The sequence below is a fragment of the Arachis stenosperma genome, chromosome 3 (genome assembly GCF_014773155.1).
Source record: "Arachis stenosperma cultivar V10309 chromosome 3, arast.V10309.gnm1.PFL2, whole genome shotgun sequence".
NCBI classification, from domain to species: domain Eukaryota; kingdom Viridiplantae; phylum Streptophyta; class Magnoliopsida; order Fabales; family Fabaceae; genus Arachis; species Arachis stenosperma.
The window spans coordinates 166,678,776-166,696,362 of record NC_080379.1 but is presented as its reverse complement, the minus strand read 5'-3'; the positions used below and the strand labels follow the sequence as shown (position 1 = coordinate 166,696,362).

General features: G+C 36.7%; 3 protein-coding genes across 5 annotated transcripts; 2 read left to right on the top strand and 1 right to left on the bottom strand.

Annotated features, from left to right (window-relative positions):
• Positions 1-315: 315 nt before the first annotated feature.
• On the bottom strand, positions 316-4,121 carry LOC130967739 (tobamovirus multiplication protein 1-like). 3 transcript variants are annotated; one of them, XM_057892730.1, is made up of 11 exons: positions 3,468-3,709; positions 3,281-3,371; positions 3,133-3,185; positions 2,355-2,447; positions 2,179-2,250; positions 1,989-2,061; positions 1,757-1,802; positions 1,621-1,684; positions 1,415-1,468; positions 1,084-1,161; positions 316-916 (listed from the first exon to the last, which is right to left on the bottom strand). In XM_057892730.1, the coding sequence occupies exons 1-11, from the start codon at positions 3,492-3,494 to the stop codon at positions 824-826; spliced, it is 744 nt and encodes a 247-aa protein (XP_057748713.1). In that variant the 5' UTR covers positions 3,495-3,709; the 3' UTR covers positions 316-823. The 3 variants fall into 3 exon arrangements, with proteins under 3 accessions (XP_057748713.1, XP_057748712.1, XP_057748711.1); XM_057892728.1 differs by lacking the exon at positions 3,468-3,709 and adding an exon at positions 3,737-4,117 and having other exon boundaries at positions 322-916; XM_057892729.1 differs by lacking the exons at positions 1,415-1,468; positions 3,468-3,709 and adding an exon at positions 3,737-4,121 and having other exon boundaries at positions 317-916; positions 1,084-1,154; positions 1,644-1,684.
• Positions 4,122-5,313: 1,192 nt separating this feature from the next.
• LOC130967246 (uncharacterized) lies at positions 5,314-6,285 on the top strand. The gene has a single exon (XM_057892063.1). The coding sequence runs from the start codon at positions 5,314-5,316 to the stop codon at positions 6,283-6,285; it is 972 nt and encodes a 323-aa protein (XP_057748046.1).
• A 141-nt stretch (positions 6,286-6,426) lies between these two features.
• On the top strand, positions 6,427-7,938 carry LOC130967245 (uncharacterized). Its single transcript, XM_057892061.1, has one exon. It carries the CDS (start codon positions 6,427-6,429, stop codon positions 7,936-7,938), a length of 1,512 nt encoding a protein of 503 aa, XP_057748044.1.
• The last annotated feature ends 9,649 nt before the right edge of the window (positions 7,939-17,587 follow it).

The window sequence follows — 17,587 nt, the reverse complement described above, 5'->3', positions numbered from 1 at the left end:
GCTCCCTCACTATTAATAAAAAATTTACTGCCAAAGTAAGGCCTTAGTTCATTTTTTTTAATTACTTTTGTTTCAATAAAAAGGTACATTTATATTTTATATATGAAAATCCCGTTTCAACATCCAAACACAACAAATTTCTACTTTTACTTTAATAATAATAATAATAAGTTCTTGAAAAATTTAAATGAATTCATAAATTTTCAATAAACCCTTGGAAAAAAAATTATCCAATAATTTCTAAAAATTATAATAGTGAACTTATAAATTCCTACAATAACAGAATTGAAATCTAAGAAAAATAATTGGGTTCAGCTTGCAGTTTTTCACTATAATTTTTCAGATATTATTTTCTTTTCTTTTATCAAAATTGGCCATAATCTAATAGTCAATAGGGGCTATTTGTATCCGTCAGGCGCTATGCTATAAATGCTGGAATCCAAATTTTAGTCAAGACCTTTTCTCTGTTCGAAGCTTATTTGTTTGGTTTATGAATCTATAAACAGAAAACAATTGTTAGCAGACGTCTCGGTCAAATTTTGCTTTTCCTCTCTTCTTGCTATATTTCTCCTTCCAAATTGTGTTTGTTTAGGGTAAACATAGGTGAAATTTTTCATGGAAAAAGTTCCAATTTTATGTATATATTTTTCTTTTAGAAAAAATGGTCTGAACTGAAACAGATTAGAGAATAATTGGTGTTAATTCAATAAAATCAAATTACGAATATACATAACAGTTCTATTACTTTTATGGACGATCTGAGACATAAGAGAAAAGATCTACTTGTGAGAAAAGGGAAAGAGACCGATTGGTGCTTAAAGTCTCATCTGATTGGATGATACTGATCAGAAACTCTTCTTGGTGGCAGCTTCCGCAGTATGAAAAGCACCAACCCTGATGGAACAATCTCCACCAACTGCACGCACATTAACAACAATTAAACAAAAAATAGATAACCATTAGAAAGTACTACATTACTACATGGAAGGTTCAGAAAGCCTTTTTAATTTGTCACATGATGTAATAAGATTTGATCCCCTCTATAAGAAAGATAATCTAAGCTAAGATCATGTTGAAACCTACCAAATAATAGATGAGGTTAAGAATGGGATGATCCAACACATCCAGATCTGCTTCCTCGTCAAATGCAGATACTGCAAGCTACAATGAAGGTGACAACTAAGACCATGTTGTAAAACCAAAAATCATTCAACAATATACTTGCATCATTTCCATTTATTTGTCGGGGTGTCAGTTTTTGAACATCATCAGAACAATGCATCATGAGTATCCAAAAACATTTGTCCAAGTTCACATCTAGATATATTGATCCAATGATGTAACAAAAAACCAACGGTGATTGATTAAAGAGAACAGAGCGCATAGTATAGCTTTTAAAATGAAAGGAACTAACCATAGTACATCTTATCAAGAAACATGTACAGCAAATAGTTGTCACTGAGCCAACCTGCAAAAGCGAGAAGTTAGGCACTGAAAACTTCAGAGTTTGCTGAAATTTCCCCCAGTGAGACTTGCTGCATGGCTGTATTTGATACTGCAAGTGTATATTTTTCTTCTAAGGTTGAATAGCTTAGAGGAACTCAAAGTTTAGATACGAACCTCGTAAAGCTTCTTTTGACGACCTCTGGATTCAATTGGGAAGCGCCTCAGCAGGAAAAACAGCCTAAACCATTGCAAGCAGCTTAGTGTTGAATGACATAAGAAGAATGGTGCTATTGCAAAGAGAAAAGCTTACCTTCCACCATACAACAAGAATCCAAGAGCAGCGCAAAATGAAACAACTGCAACACAGCATTAGAATGAAATTCACAATTCTAAACAACTACGCATAAGATGTTTCTAGGCACTTATACTCCAAGCCGTATAGATGTTTTAACATATCAAAAACATTCCCCCCACCCCCCAGTTTTGCATGCTAAATAGAACATCAACCAAAACAAAGTTGATAGAACTTAGAAGTAAATAACCTGCAAGGAAGAGTTTAGCAATCTCTGCGCCAGTGTCAGCGCTGCTTACGCTCATGAAAATCCAAAAGCAGATCTATAATTATCAGGTCAGAAGATAAAAGCACTCTCAATCTCTTTGAACTAAATTTAAGAACACTTTTTGTTTTTCAGGACTAAAATTGAAGGACAAGGCTATAAATTCAGTGCTTGCCTGTATGAAGTAAATAAACCCATTGATAACAAAATAAGCAGGCCTAAGTTTTTGCGCTGGTTCACTTCTTGCCTAAAATACATTTGGGTATCATGAACAGAATATAATATACAGAGAATTAATAAAAATGACTGTTGTTTTAGTTATTTAGTACTTCCAGAAGTAAGTAATTATACCTGGTGGTATATCTCAGCCCAGAACAGGACAAGCAACGTATAAGTAGAGAAAAACAGAAGACTAGGAATCTCCATTAGCACCCTCTCCAGTGACTACGATAATAACATAATATGATAAAAGGTCAGAACAGAGAGGAAACAAGGTAGGCAGAAACAAAATGAAAGAAAAACAAAGGATACAATAAAATTTCTGATATTATATTGTATCTGTGCAGTTACTTGAACTACTTTTTCTTTTTCCTTGTCATAAATTACAGTAGAAAATATAATCTCTCATAATAAAGGGTACCAAAAGTGCTATAGATTTAGCCCCCATATGGTCAACGTGTAGGGACAGAAATACATAAAAAATAGGAGATACAAAGTCACAAACTTTTGAAGTATCAGAGACACACAAAGAAGTAAGATGTCTCTGTGAGACAAAATCCACTGAAGTCTTTGTCCATCCAGAAACTGGGAACAATAAGTCAAGGCTAGAGAAATAACTTTTCTATCTTGTTTCAGTGTCTATGTACCTGTCACGAGGGATCTTATCAATGATCATACACACACCCTCTAAGAGTCATCAATTGTACTAACAGATTTTTCTCCCATTTAAAGAAAACAAGTCCTAAATTGATCCAATTAATTCCGTAACACATTTCCCAATTTTACACTTGCCAAATTCATTCTTTGCAAAAACCACTATACGTTCTATTTTCTCTAACTTACCAAACCAGGAAGTGAAAGGGAATTAATGCACAAGTGTCAGTATTTCTAATTCTGAAAATGAAATTACCTTGGGTTTAATTGCAAAAATAGTTTCGTATGAACCAAATATAACAGCCCTCACTGCAAATGTAACAAAGGTTCATTAATCAGCAAACATAAAATATGAATACAACGCTAATATAGCTCTCTTAACAAAAGAAATTCACAATTCTTACATCCATTGACAATAAAATTCATTAAGTGGAAAACCTTCTGTGTTGTCCATCCATATTCAGGTACTCTCATTTGAATGCGCACCAGTTGCACCTAACATCACCATAAATCAAACCAATGATCATTGAATCCTTTTGATACAATCCTCATCTTAAACTAAAAAATTAAATATAATCTACAAAAACGAACAATTTTTCCACAGCTAAATAGGTTCATAGGGTTTGCAAAAAACAGTTATGCTAAGAGAGAAATATTAGTGTTTGAACATCGAGATTCAAAAGAAAATTAACAATAGCTACAATTTGAAGCCTAAAAAGGGATTGAAAACGATTGCAAAACACCAATGCAGATCCTTGAAAAATTCCATTCAATTTCACGTTGTGAACAGTCATCAGTTGAGGAGAGAGGTAGAGCTTCTATTTTTTATTTTCCCGGGAAAATGAAAGAAAATGACGTACGATGGCAACAATGGAAACGGTGGCGTAAGTGGCACAAAGAGCATAGTAAATGCCTCTTTGCCATTCATCCGATTCATCAACGTCGTTCCACCAGTGAGATACAGCATCAATCTGAGGTCCTCCTTCTCCGAACACAAAACTCTTTGTCCTCAGTGAAGACGCCATTGACGTGGAGCTGCAAATGCAGAAGGAAAGCGATGAAGAAGAAGGAGGAAGAGGAGGAGGAAGAAGACGGAGAAGAAGAGAGGAAGTTTTGTTTGTGTGTGTTCGTCACTCATCACTCATGAGAAGAGAACCGGTGGGACACGTGGCGAGAGGGGAGAAGGGACAGGTGGAGGACGTTGTTGAGACACGTGTGAAAGCGTGGCATATTCTTTTGTTGAGTGAGAGGACGATGCCTTGCTTTGTTGGAAGAAAGAAAGGTGAAGTGATGATGGTGATTTGTGATGCCCCTTCTTTTGAATTGACCTTATCAAATCAATAATTAATTAATTATCATATTCTTAATTCTTCCGATCAATCAGTGCACTGCACACGCTTCCTTATTTACTTTCAATTTGACCCTTTCAACTTCATCCGTATTTTGCATTTTCCTATTTTCCTTCAAGGATTTTTTTTAAATTCTTTCTTTTCATCTATATAAGTGGGGTTGTAACTTGGAAGTGAGTGGAGATGACTAAATTCAAGTTCGGCTCATAAAAGTTGAGTTTGTCTCACATTCGATTCATTAATAATCGAATTTATTTCTTAAGTTTAAATTTGGCTCACCGAAAACTTACGAACCAGCTCAAATAATAAGAACATAATCTATAAATTTTTATCAATAAATTATAATTTACATATTTTAAAAATATTTTAAAAAATTAATTTTATATATTATTTATCTATCAATAAATTATATATATATATATATATATATATATATATATGTAATTAAATCAGCTTATGAGCTAATGAATTGATCTTATCTAAGTTTAAGTTCGGCTTATTTAACTTATGAGCTCAATTCTAAGCTCAAGTTTGGCTCACTAGCTTATGAGTTTAGCTTATCGAGCTATTAACGAGTCGAATTCGAGCTGACTCATGAACTGATTTGACTCACTTCCAACCCTATATATAATCCATTTCTATTAAACTATTTAAGGGATAAAATTCGAATTCATTTTAAAGATCTTTATTAAGCAAAAATATTAAATAAATTTTAGGGTAAAAAACCCAAATAAGCCAAGGAGAGCTCCAAATTACCCAAATCAGCCAAATCAAAAATTCACACCTGAATCCACCAGGACGAATTATTATATAATTCGAATCAATAAGATTCGAATTATACTATCAAGTAATTCGAATTGATATAATTCGAATTATGTGCATGCAATGAATTAAAGTAATTCGAATTGAGTTAATTCAAATTACTAGGAAGGAAACAAAATAAAGTAATTCGAACCAAGTTGTTTCGAATTATACTTAACTAATTCGAATTTAGTTAATTCGAAACAAATTGTTTCGAATTATATATATAGTGCGAACCAGAGCTGTATATATATGCTGTGAACTCATGCTCTCAACAAAGAGGGGAGATGGCTAGTGAGGAGAGTTTCCTAGTTCTGGTACATTACAGAGGGTCGATTAAGAGAAAAACTCGGTCCGGCGTGAAGTTCACTGATAAGGATCCCCTATGTATTATCGTGACGCCAACAACCACCTACGATGCTCTTGTTAGCTCTGTGCTGGAGAAGCTTGGTCTTGAAGGAGTTAAAAGGGTCAAGAAATTTTTCTACCGCATTCCAACAGCGGTGCTCCATGACACCATGAAGTTTGATTGTTCCACAATCGGTAGTGACGAGGACTTGCAGGTTATGTTTCTTTGTCGTAGGCAGTTTCCCGAGGTAAGGACACCAGAGTTGTTGGCAAAGTTGGTTGATGTGGTATCTAGCTCGGGTGGTTCGAACCGGAATGCCAATACTATAGCCGCGGTTGCCGGCTCGAGCTCGAGACCTGCTGTTGCTTCATCCTCTGCTCCTGTGTATGAGCCACCGATGCAGCCTGTTGCGTCCCCTTCGTTTGCCGTTGATCTGAGCGGCAATGTTGGAGACGAGGTTCGGTATGGGCATATTCCCACCGAGGTACATTGTCCCACACCGGCTGGTGTTGGTGATGGTTTGTTTGATGATCCAGATGACGATGACGTGGAGCCGGATATGATCGCTGATGAAAGCGGCGATGATGTTGGAACTAGTGTTCCGAGAAGGGCTACAGGTGGATCTAGTTCTGGCACACAGCAGTATCCACCCCATTTTCCCTCGTTGGACCTGGATGCCATGCGGCAGGACGAAAATGCTCTGCAGCCCTCAGGATTTGGCGCTAGAGATACCGAGGGGTCTGCCGGTATGAACGAGTTCCAGGTTGGCCAACAATTTCAGGATAAAGATGAGGCGCTGTTGAGTGTGAAGACGTACAATATCCGCCGAGGGGTCCAGTACAAGGTCGTTGAGTCTGACTACCGCAGGTATGTGGGAAAGTGTTTTGAGTTTGGGAATGGGTGCACATAGCTGATTCGGTTGAGTCTCCGACAGCGAAAGGGTATCTAGGAAGTTAAGCGATACAACGGACCGCATACATGTCTCGCCAGTGCCATCTCCAGCGACCATAGGAGTCTGGACTACCATGTGATATCCACCTTCATTATGCCGATGGTTAGGGCTGATGCAGCTGTGAACATCAAGGTGCTTCAAAATGCCACGGCCGCACACTTTGGGTTCAGGCCAACGTACATGAGGGTATGGATGGCGAAGCAGAAGGCCGTTGCCATCATATATGGGGACTGGGACGAGTCGTACAATGAGCTCCCTAGGTGGGTTTTAGGAGTTCAGCTGACGATGCCTGGCACTGTAGCCGTCCTCAGGACTTGCCCTGTTCGAGTTGGGGGACAGGTTGACGAGTCTCAGGTTTATTTTCATAGGCTGTTCTGGACTTTCCCCCCTTGTATCCAGGCATTCCGTCATTGCAAGCCTTTGGTGAGTATTGATGGCACCCATCTATATGGGAAGTATGGGGGAACATTGCTAGTCGCCATTGCACAGGACGGAAACTCGAACATCCTCCCCGTGGCATTTGCACTAGTTGAGGGTGAGAATGCTGAGTCATGGTCTTTCTTTCTTTCCCACCTCCGTGAGCACGTGACACCTCAGCCGGGTCTGTTAGCTATTTCAGATAGGCATAACGGCATCAAGGCAGCCCTCGAGGCTCCGGATGGGGGATGGCTACCCCCGGCTGCGTACCAGGCGTTCTACATTCGACACGTTGCAGCGAATTTTGCCTTGACGTTCAAGGGAAAAGATGCCCGGAGGCTTCTTGTTAACGCCGCATATGCCAAGACCGAAGTGGAGTTCGACTACTGGTTTGACATTCTGCGCTCTGAGAATCCGGCAATGTGTGACTGGGCGAACCGAATCGAGTATTCGTTGTGGACACAGTACTGTGATGAGGGTCGGAGATTTGGGCACATGACGACCAATATTTCGGAATGTGTCAACTCAATCCTGAAGGGGGTAAGAAACCTCCCTGTTTGCTCGCTGGTGAAGGCCACATACGGAAGGCTAGCTGAGCTATTTGTCCGTAAGGGTAGGGAGGCCGAGGCTCAGATGGGTACTGGACAACAATTCAGTCAATACCTAGTAAAGTGTATCGAGGCCAACCTGAAGACAGCCAGGTGCTTCACGGTGACTGTTTATGACAGGGATAACTCGGAGTACACCGTTGCTGAGACGACTTCGACAGGTTCATTCTCTCTTGGTACGTACAGGGTCTCATTAGGGTCTAAGACTTGTGATTGTGGATACTTCCAAGCACTTCATTTTCCCTGTCCGCACGCACTGGCATGCTGTGCTTATTCACGACTTACATGGCAGCCTTACGTCCACGAGGTCTATCGCCTGAGTTTCGTTTTCGGTGTCTATCAGATGGGATTTACACCTCCCATTCCAGAGGGTTTCTGGCCACCTTATGCCGGGCCTACCGTTATACCGGATCCGAATATGAGGCGTGCGAGGGAGGGTCATCCTAGATCCACAAGAATTCGCACCAACATGAATGAAGCAGATCCGAACCGGCCAAAGAGATGTGGCCTCTGCAGGCAGCCAGGTCACACCAGGCGTAGTTGTCCACAAGCCGCAGGCCCCAGCAGGACTGCTGGAAATCAATAGGAGATTTGGTTTGTCTGTTTTTATTTGTTAATCTATTAGCACTTGTCTTTTACTTCAGTTAGCAACCATTGTTCTCCGTGCAACTAAGTTGTTTCAAATGAGTAATGAAACTTGTTATTCGTACCAAATATTTTTGTTGAATGTCTTTTAAATGAGTGAAATTAATATCTAAAACAAACAACATTATATCATGGGATGACTGATAATGAATAACATAACATCAAACTATATATCATAACATAAAAGTAGAAGACATCAAAGTAAATAACATAACAAAACATCAAAGTACATAACATAACATCAAATAACATAACAACAAAGTACATACCATAACAATGATAACCAACCAATAAGGTACACAATATAAATATAACAACATGACATACACCACTATCCATAAATCATCTAAATAGGTGCGATCCAGTGCCGCAACGGCGTGGCACCCGTGTCCGGTAACCCCTACGAATAAGTGGCTCCTCATCCTCAATCGACTCGTCGCTGTCATCCGAAACTGGCTGTCTCAGGGTCATAGGCGCAACATGCACGGGTCTGGATGATAACGGGCCGGCAACTGAATGTGACCCAATAGTCTGGGCCGATGCTGGGGTCCCACCCATGGCAAAAGGATGCGCAGGAGCTACCGTGGCAGGCTCGTTCAGATCTACATCCAGCGGTGCCTGTGTCCCTGTCGTCTGAACCCGTCCGGCTGCAGCCTCATCCTCCTGCATGATGGTCCGGATATCATCAAGGAAATGCGGTCCACCGAACTCGGCCACAATGCCATCACTAGCAAGCAAGTCTCCAAACATCGAGCCCGGACTCACCCATGGAGTACTCTCCTGAAGGATATGATCATCACCGGGAACACCTACGAAATAATCTCCAAGACCTCCACCACCAAGCCCAGCATCAGTGTGACTCGTGGGATCTCCCATACCAGATCCACGCGACCAACCATCATGCCCGCTCTGATGGGCCCTATCAACCCCCGCAACATCACCTCCCCCAGGCATCTGGGCACCCTCTATAGCAGCACCCACCCTCCTCCTGCCTCCACGACCACGAACTCTCCCCTCACCCCTAACTGGGTCGTCGACGTCATCCATAGCCCGATCCATCCAGTTCCACTCACGCTGGCTACGACGTGTCCCAACTCGTGCTCTCCGCTCAATACGACGTCTGTCAGGAACATCCTCGACCCGGTCCATATCTAGAAGTCGGCCTGCACCCCTCTGCGTCGCCTCATCTGGAATAGGAATACCTCTCGGATCCCCCAATAACATCTCCGGCGACAAAAACCTCTTTCCGTGCTGATACCACCATGTCAAGAAATCATGTGACGGACCGGGGTCGGGCACGATGTCAAACTGTAGAATGTGCTCCGCACGCTCCTGCCAGTGAAGATGCCACTCAGCGTACTGTGCCGGGAACCAACGGTCACCTCCTCTCCCGTCCTTCGACATCAAGAAGTCGATGTTCAGGGCGGGAGACGGTGTGGGCTGAATGCCGCCAAACTGAGGTAAAACTCTATCAACCTGATGCCACTTGACAACCGCAAAATAAATCAGGGACGTCCTACACCGCCATAACATCGTATGCTGAGGCTCCAAGACCTCTGGATGGACAACCTGGATGACGTCGAGTGCGCTATAGTGCATCCATATGAACTGAAAAAATCAAAATAAAAACGTTTGTACACTTATGTTAGACACTATAAACTGAAACAACGACTTCAGATACACATATGTTCTGCGTACTTACCTGCCGAGGCTGTAACAAGTCGATCTTCATGCGAGCCATCTGTACCCGAGGTCCCTTGTTGCTAATCCCAGGATTGTAACCAGACCATCTGCGTACGAGAAACATAAAAATTGGTTGCATAATCGAAAATAAATACAAGAAGAATATATAGTACAAAACAATAACGGTACCTCGAGGCAAGGGGCCAGCTAATCTCATCATACCCAGATGGTCTAAGAGTGGGAAACCTCCAGAAGATCCAAGACTGTAGTAACTGTAAAGGGCCAGCTAACTTCACCACATGTCTGTTGGCGACTCGGCACATGCACCTGTACAACCATGCTAGTGCCGCCGACCCCCAATTGTAGCGACCCATCTCCTCAAGCCGAGCAACATAAGGTAGCCATCTGATGTGTATACGATTGCCGGACTTGTCGGCAAACAGCTGCGTGCCCAATAACATCATGATATAGGCCCGGGCAAAGCGCCTAACTGTCTCCTCATCAGCCCCGTCTGGACACTCTGCAAATGTCTCCTGAAACCAGGTGCAGTTGACTGCGAATTTCTGCACCTGGTTCTCGGGAGGTAAAACACCGAGCAACTCATGGAACCACTGCCAAGCAGGTCTCCCACCCTCAATGTAAAGGTGGAAGTCTGTCAGGCAACCACTAACGTAATCTCCGTCGACTGGCAACCCCAGCTGGTATGCGACGTCCTAAAGCGTGATGGTGCACTCTCCGAATGCGCTGACTAGGGGCTGTCTAGTCGGAACCATCTGTCGTTCAGTCTCGCAAGATGGTACAATTCGGCCATCTGCAAGTACGGAACGTACCTCTCATCAAGACGCATCCCCTGCTGCCGCCTAACGCTGGATATGCAACGACGAGGCTGGCCAGTACATAAACCGCATAATTAGAACAGATGCACAAACCACTAACATATACAATATATTTCATAAGGAACCAGAAAATAAATCGTGATGGGTAAAAGATATATGAAACAAACAACCAACATTTTATACACAAATCGCTCACTCAAACCACGTGCAAATACCATTAACAAAAACAGATGCATTTTCACATTTATCATAAACCACTACCGTTAACCGCTAACCATCACTGAAACCACTATCCAAAACCGTTAACAAAAACCGAGTACAAAAATCACTGACAAAAACCACTGGCCTAAACCGCTTGCTTAAACCGCTAACACTAAAATAAACCGCTATAAAAAACCATTAACAAAAACCACTGTCCTACACCACCAACCTAAACCACGACCCCAAACCGCTAACCATCACTGAAACCACTATCCAAAATTATTAACACAAACCGCTTACAAAAAACAATTTCAAATACCACTGAAAAAAACTACTGGCCTAAACCACTTGCTTACACCGCTAACACTTAAATAAACCGTTATAAAAAACCATTAACAAAAACCACTAGCCTACACCACTATCCTAAACCACTATCCTAAACCACTAACAGTAACATAAACCATTATCAAAAACCATTAACAAATACCGTTATCATAAACCGCTTTCATAAACCACTAACCTCGTCGTTGATCACACCGGCGATATGAGCTACTCCATCCAAACGATAAAGCCTTTCCGGATCGTCCCCCATCGACAAAAAAAGCCGCTCTGGTCTTGCTCGTACTGAACGTTGGTCTTTTTCTCTGGGATTTGGTGGGGTTGGAGAATGAGAAAGTGATTCGAATGAACTTGGTTCGAACTCCTTTTATAGCCGAAACCCTTGTAATTCGAATCAACTTGATTCGAATTACTATGCATATCAATTTTCACCTAATTCGAATCAACTAGATTCGAACCTCTCTAAAGTGCACTTCTCCTAGTAATTCGAATTAACTAAATTCGAATTAGTTAAGTATAATTCGAAACGAGTTGTTTCGAATTACTTCATTTTGTTGCATGTGTATAATTCGAATCATATCGATTCGAATTACTTTAATTCGTTGCATGCATATAATTCGAATTATATCAATTCGAATTACTTGAGAGTATAATTCGAATCTTATTGATTCGAATTATATAATAATTCGTCCGGGTGGATTCAGGTATGGATTTTTGATTTGGCTGATTTGGGTAATTTGGAGCTCTTCTTGGTTTATTTAGATTTTTTACCCTAAATTTTAATTCTTAATTTAAATTTTATAGTGTTTTAATTTTTTATTTTTAATAATATTTTTTAATATTACATTTTTTTACTTTTTCCAAAATGTATTAGGACATGCCTCTTCATTTTGTTATTCAAAATTGATGGTTATGAATTAGATTGTTAATTTTTAAAATAATCAACTTCATATGAATACTATGATATTAGTTGATATAAGTTAAGTTACATAAATTAATTTTAAAATATTATATTAACTATAATAAAAAATATTTATATATGTTGTGAGGATAATTTACATTAATAAATTAATTAGAGGTTAATATTATATAAATGTATTGAATAGAAATTGGTTATATATCTATTTTAAATAAATTTATGTAAAATAAATAAGACAAATTTAATTTAAATATATACACATAAATCGAATTAATCAAATTCAAGTAAATCAAATTAATACGATTTGATTTACTAACAAATACAAATAAAAAAGTAGTAAATTGATTTTATTTGATTTGATTTACTCATTTTCTACTACAACAACGACCATGAAGTGGAATGAACAGTAAAGGTGGCTACTGAGCGTTATATTATAGTATTATACTCACTTACTATAATGCTATTATAAGGCTACTTTACTACACTAGCTCCCTAAATTTACTATTCATTCATAATATAAAATAAATATCTAGTATACTATATAGTCATCATTACAAGAATATTATTGAGTACCATTAAATTTTTTTTTGTCAGATTTAGCATCGTGTGTTACTCTCAGTTTAACAGACAAAATTAGAATTATTTTATCGTATCAAACATTTGCCGTTAGACTAGTAATAATTAAAAGAAAAATGAGAAATTTGGCACGAATTTATTATCAATAGATTCAATGATAATTTAATTTAGTGTAGTGCAGTATTTTAGTTACCCGAAAAATATTACTATCGAATTTATTTGCCAATAAATTCAATAATAACGAACCTTAATATTTAAAGCGTGAACCTTTTTTCTTTCATTTCGAATCTTCCTTCTCTCTCTCCCCTCTCTTTTCCTCCCACTCTCTCTCTCTAACCCTCTCCTCGCTGTTCTGTCAGTCCTGCCACCGCTGACAGTCCACTTTCATCGCCTCCTCTCTACGCCTCACCCTCTGCAGCCCACACTCTCTCTCACCCTCTCCTTCGACATCTGTTCCACGCGACCTCTCTCTCTCTCTCACCGTGCCATTCACCTCTGCCAGCTGCCACCAACAACACTGACCTTTCAACATTCTTCCGTCGTCACTGTTGTTGCTGTTATCGTTTTTACTGCTGTTGTTGCTGCTACCGTTATTGCCGTCGCTGCTCCCTTTTTTTTCTCTTCTCTACTCCTACATTTTAGGTTATTCTTCATTTTAATATTAATTTCACTCTTTGTTTTAGTTATCCGTAGTATTATTATATGTTTTAGTTATTAATTAGTATTATGTTTGAGTTAGATTTAATTTTTAATTTTAGAGAATTTAGGTTGTTAAGATTTGTTAGATATAAAGTATTAGATTTTAAGTTGTTAAAGAGTGTTTGGAATTGTGAATGAAGTGATCAATTAAAATTATTTGTTTGGATATTCTGCTGAAAATGTTGTAAATTACTGTAGCTAGTATATTGTTAATATTGACTTCTTGTCATTTAGAGTTGAAAGAATGCTTGGTTGTGTTATTTGATATGTTTGATGCTTTTGAATACCAAGTGTTCGAAAATATGCATATTATAATAATTGAATTTTTGGTGTGTATGCAGTGATATAATGTCACATTGGTTTGTTTGTGAACTTACTTTTAATTACTACATATCATACTTTAAAACTTTACTTTTACACAAATTTACCATAAATTGTTATCTTTTGTATGTGTATTAATATTTTTAGATTTAGTGAATTTAACTGAGTTTTGACTAATGTTGTGGATTGAAATTGATTTGATTTGTGGGATGGTGGATATATATCCAATTTTAGGAAATGTTATGTCAATTTTTTTCTTAAAATAGTATAAATATTGAAGAATCTGTGTTTATTAGTGTTAATTGGTATTCTCTTTGGAGACATGACGACAGGTAGCAGAGGTGTCATGAGTTAGTCTCGTGGTCGTGGTAGAGGGAAGGTTTCTACCGGTACCCCAGGAACTTCTTAGTCATCTCCCTCTACCTCGATTACCCCGTCGACCCTCACAGGTGGGTCCACCAGACCAGCAGTTCATCATGATCCCGAATCCCAACTACGTGGCTCCTTCTGCTATGTCCCTCCAACTCCAGCAACAGAGACCGCGGCGTCGAAATTCTCTAATGCGTCCCAACTAGATGTCCTTCCACTACTGCCTGTCATACGGATGATGATTTGACCTGATGGCATGTCAGCATGTATTTGAATGTCTTTTATCCGCAATCTAGAGCGTTTGCGAGAGTAGTGTACAATGAGCAGATGCGCACTAGAAGTAGCGGCGCTGCTGGTAGGGCACCGACATCATCACCTAGACCGCCGCCTCAGCAGGGGAAAGACGACGACAATTAAGATTACCGGGGTTCATAGGGTTTAAGGATTTTACGCACTAATTTTGTAAAAAAAAATGAATTTAACTACTAATTGTGCACTAATTACGAAAAAAATTACTTACAGTCGAATTTATCGGCAAAAAAATCTTACGATAATTAGACATCACAAAACATAATATGGCGCCAAAATTACCGTCGAAAAAATCCGCCGGTTACCATAAACTGCTTATTTTCATCGTGTTGATTGCAAATTTCAAATGCAAAATCCGCTAGTAATTAGCGTCAGACAAAATAATTCGCTGGTAAATATCTTCCAAAACCGTTTATACCTCAGATGCATTCTGTCGTAAATCTAACGGTAAAAGAATTACCGGCGAATTCCAATAATAAATCCGCCGATAAATTCGATGATACTTAGCATTTTTTTATAGTGTATTATTTGTTCAAAAAATAATAATTATTAGTCATTATATATTTTTAAATTAATTATCATTTATTTATTTGAGTAATAATTTATTATTAATTTAAAAAAAATATTACTCAAATAAATAGATAATAAAAATAAAGTAAGTTATTTTAATTACAAATAATATGATCGATTTTCATAGTAAATCTAATATTTTTTTAAAGAAAAAAATATTTTTTAATTATATAAAAAATTAAGAAGTAAATTAATTTCTTTAATAATAATAAAGAACACTAACCCATTAAAAGAAATTTAAATATACATATAACTAGAAAAGCATTAAGTAGTGTTAGGTAAAATGCTACTGTGTATAGATACCGTGATCAATATTGTTTACTTTACAGTTTACACATCACATAATGTCTTTAATTTCTCCTCAAAGTAATAATGACGGTAAAAACGAAAAAAGAAACAACATGGCTGGATCTTGAACTGTAAAATCTCCCAATATAATCCATGAAGACCCATTGAGGTGTCCATAATGTAGCTGACTCGGCTGATGGAAATTCCATGCCATCAAGAACTGAAACAAGTGCAGGAAGATGGTATGGACTATGGAGCTTCTAAGAAATTGTCAGTTGCATTGAATAATTGCATAAAAAAATCGGCTATTTTTTTTGAAAGAAAGAGTTCAACATAACGAGTAGAGCATAAGAAAGTAACACAAAATACCAATTTAAAACAAATAAAAGAAAGCAACCAAAATAAAAAACATTAATAAATATTCTTCTGTCATTTTTGTTATTGTCATCAATAACAAAAAAAATTCACACCTAATCACTCTTTATAGTTCATAAAAGACCAATGAATAATATTTTCAACTCCTTTTTTTTATTTTAAAAAATTCTTTTATTTCTTTAATCCTTTCTAATCAAATATTTCAGATTATCGCACAAAAACACATCATTCATTTCTTGCGTTCCTCCTTATGAATTGATAGTTCAGTCCAATTTTAAAAATGTTCCTTTAATGTTTTTGGGCACGACCATTGTCTTCTACAAAAAAACAACCATGCACACCAAACTTGTCAAAAAAATTTACAACTAATAATATGAAGATATGATACAAATTTGGTTATAGTAAAACTTTTTGCGTAATATGGAGATATGATACAAATTTAGTATAATGTATCCATATGAGATTGGATAGATTTGGAATAAAATGTGAGTGACAATTTAAGTAAGCAACAAAAAAATATATATATAAAGTGAGACTACCGATTTATAAAAAACAATAAAATTTCCTTTTTAAAGAAAATGAAAACCACGATTTATTTGAAATATTTAACAAATAAAATTGGCAATGCCGATTTCTTCAATAAATTTTAGCTATTAATTAAAGATCGGTTCTTGTTTTTTCTTTTTATTTTCTCTCTTCCTAAAAGCGTCATTTACGATTTCTATAAAAATGTTAATACCGATTTCAATAAAAACGTTACTCTTTTTATATCTATGCATAATACGTTGTAACCTTTATTTTACTGTATTACACTCATCAAACAATCATATTAAAAATAAAAAGCGCCAAAAATTAAACCCCGCAACTCCTCTTCCCTCCAGATATTTTCTCTTAACCCAAAACGGAAAGAGGTTTTAAATATGTGGTGTTTATTTGTTGTTAATCACTTATGTTACCTCTAGTTATAAGAAGAAGAAGATAAGACAATATATTAAGTATAAAATATAAATAATAGAAATATAAAAAATAATATTTTTATATTATTAAAATAAATTATAAAAAGTTTAATTATTTTTATTTTTTATTTAAAAAATATTAAAAATATAATAACAAAAAATTAATAAAAATAATTTATATTTTTATTAAAATTTTAATATTTTTTAATAAATATTTTATTTACCAGATATAATTTTATGTGTTTATATTTCTATGTCATCGCCTCTTGGTACCTTTAACCAAACGGGTTTTTATGCCACCACGTACGTGGTACAAGCAGGAGGGTTCAATGACCCATGTGAGAAAATATCAACTATATGCAACCTCAGCTTTGACTTGTTAACGCGTTTTTCTTTTTTCCAATTTATCATCATCAATAATTAAAATCCTATTTTATATTTAATTACAAAATAATTACTATAATATTTAAAAAATAGTGTTTAATTTATAAAAAATATTAAATACTATTATATACATCATAAAATTTACTTAATTAAAAAATAGTTAAGATTAAGCATTTTTAAGAATAATTTCTATCCTTTATGATAGGTTATTAATTTTCTACTTTCATCCGACAAAAGGCATATTTTATTTTTCATTTTGAGAAGTGTAAAAGTAATAAATAAATAAATAAATAAATAAAGGAAAAAGATTAAAAATATGTTTGACACTATTAAAAAGTGGAATAACAAGTTCTTAAAAATGTTTGTAATATATTTTTAAGAAAAAAGTATTAGATAAGTATTTGAGAAAATTTTACATTGACTTAGAGGTGTTTGGAAAAAAAAATGAAGTCTCTGAAAAATTATATTAGCGAATTTATAAATTACTAATTGATTATGACAAAAAAAAAAGAGGCAACGGTATAATTTTTCAAAAATCTATAAATCTTTGCATCACTAAATTTATAAAAGATTGATAAAAATGATGAAACACACTTAATTTTTTAACTCTTTCAAGACCTAAATTCTTCTAGACATACTTAATTTATTCTCAAATTTTTATAAATTTATCATTAATTTTTTTAGAAACTTATTTAATGATTTTTACTTAAAAACCCTAAGTTCATCACAAAATGTTTTAGAATCTAATTATTTTATTTTATATTA

What these genes read in the sequence shown, in the direction of transcription:
- LOC130967739 (XM_057892728.1), bottom strand. Translation starts at nt 3,901, where the DNA reads ATGGCGTCTTCACTGAGGACAAAGAGTTTTGTGTTCGGAGAAGGAGGA. An exon ending in CCGTTTCCATTGTTGCCATC is followed by an intron (nt 3,372 to 3,736) that starts GTACGTCATTTT and finishes TGGTGATGTTAG; the next exon opens with GTGCAACTGGTGCGCATTCA. An exon ending in TCTTGATAAGATGTACTATG is followed by an intron (nt 1,162 to 1,414) that starts GTTAGTTCCTTT and finishes CCTTCATTGTAG; the next exon opens with CTTGCAGTATCTGCATTTGA.
- LOC130967246 (XM_057892063.1), top strand. Translation starts at nt 5,314, where the DNA reads ATGGCTAGTGAGGAGAGTTTCCTAGTTCTGGTACATTACAGAGGGTCG.
- LOC130967245 (XM_057892061.1), top strand. Translation starts at nt 6,427, where the DNA reads ATGGTTAGGGCTGATGCAGCTGTGAACATCAAGGTGCTTCAAAATGCC.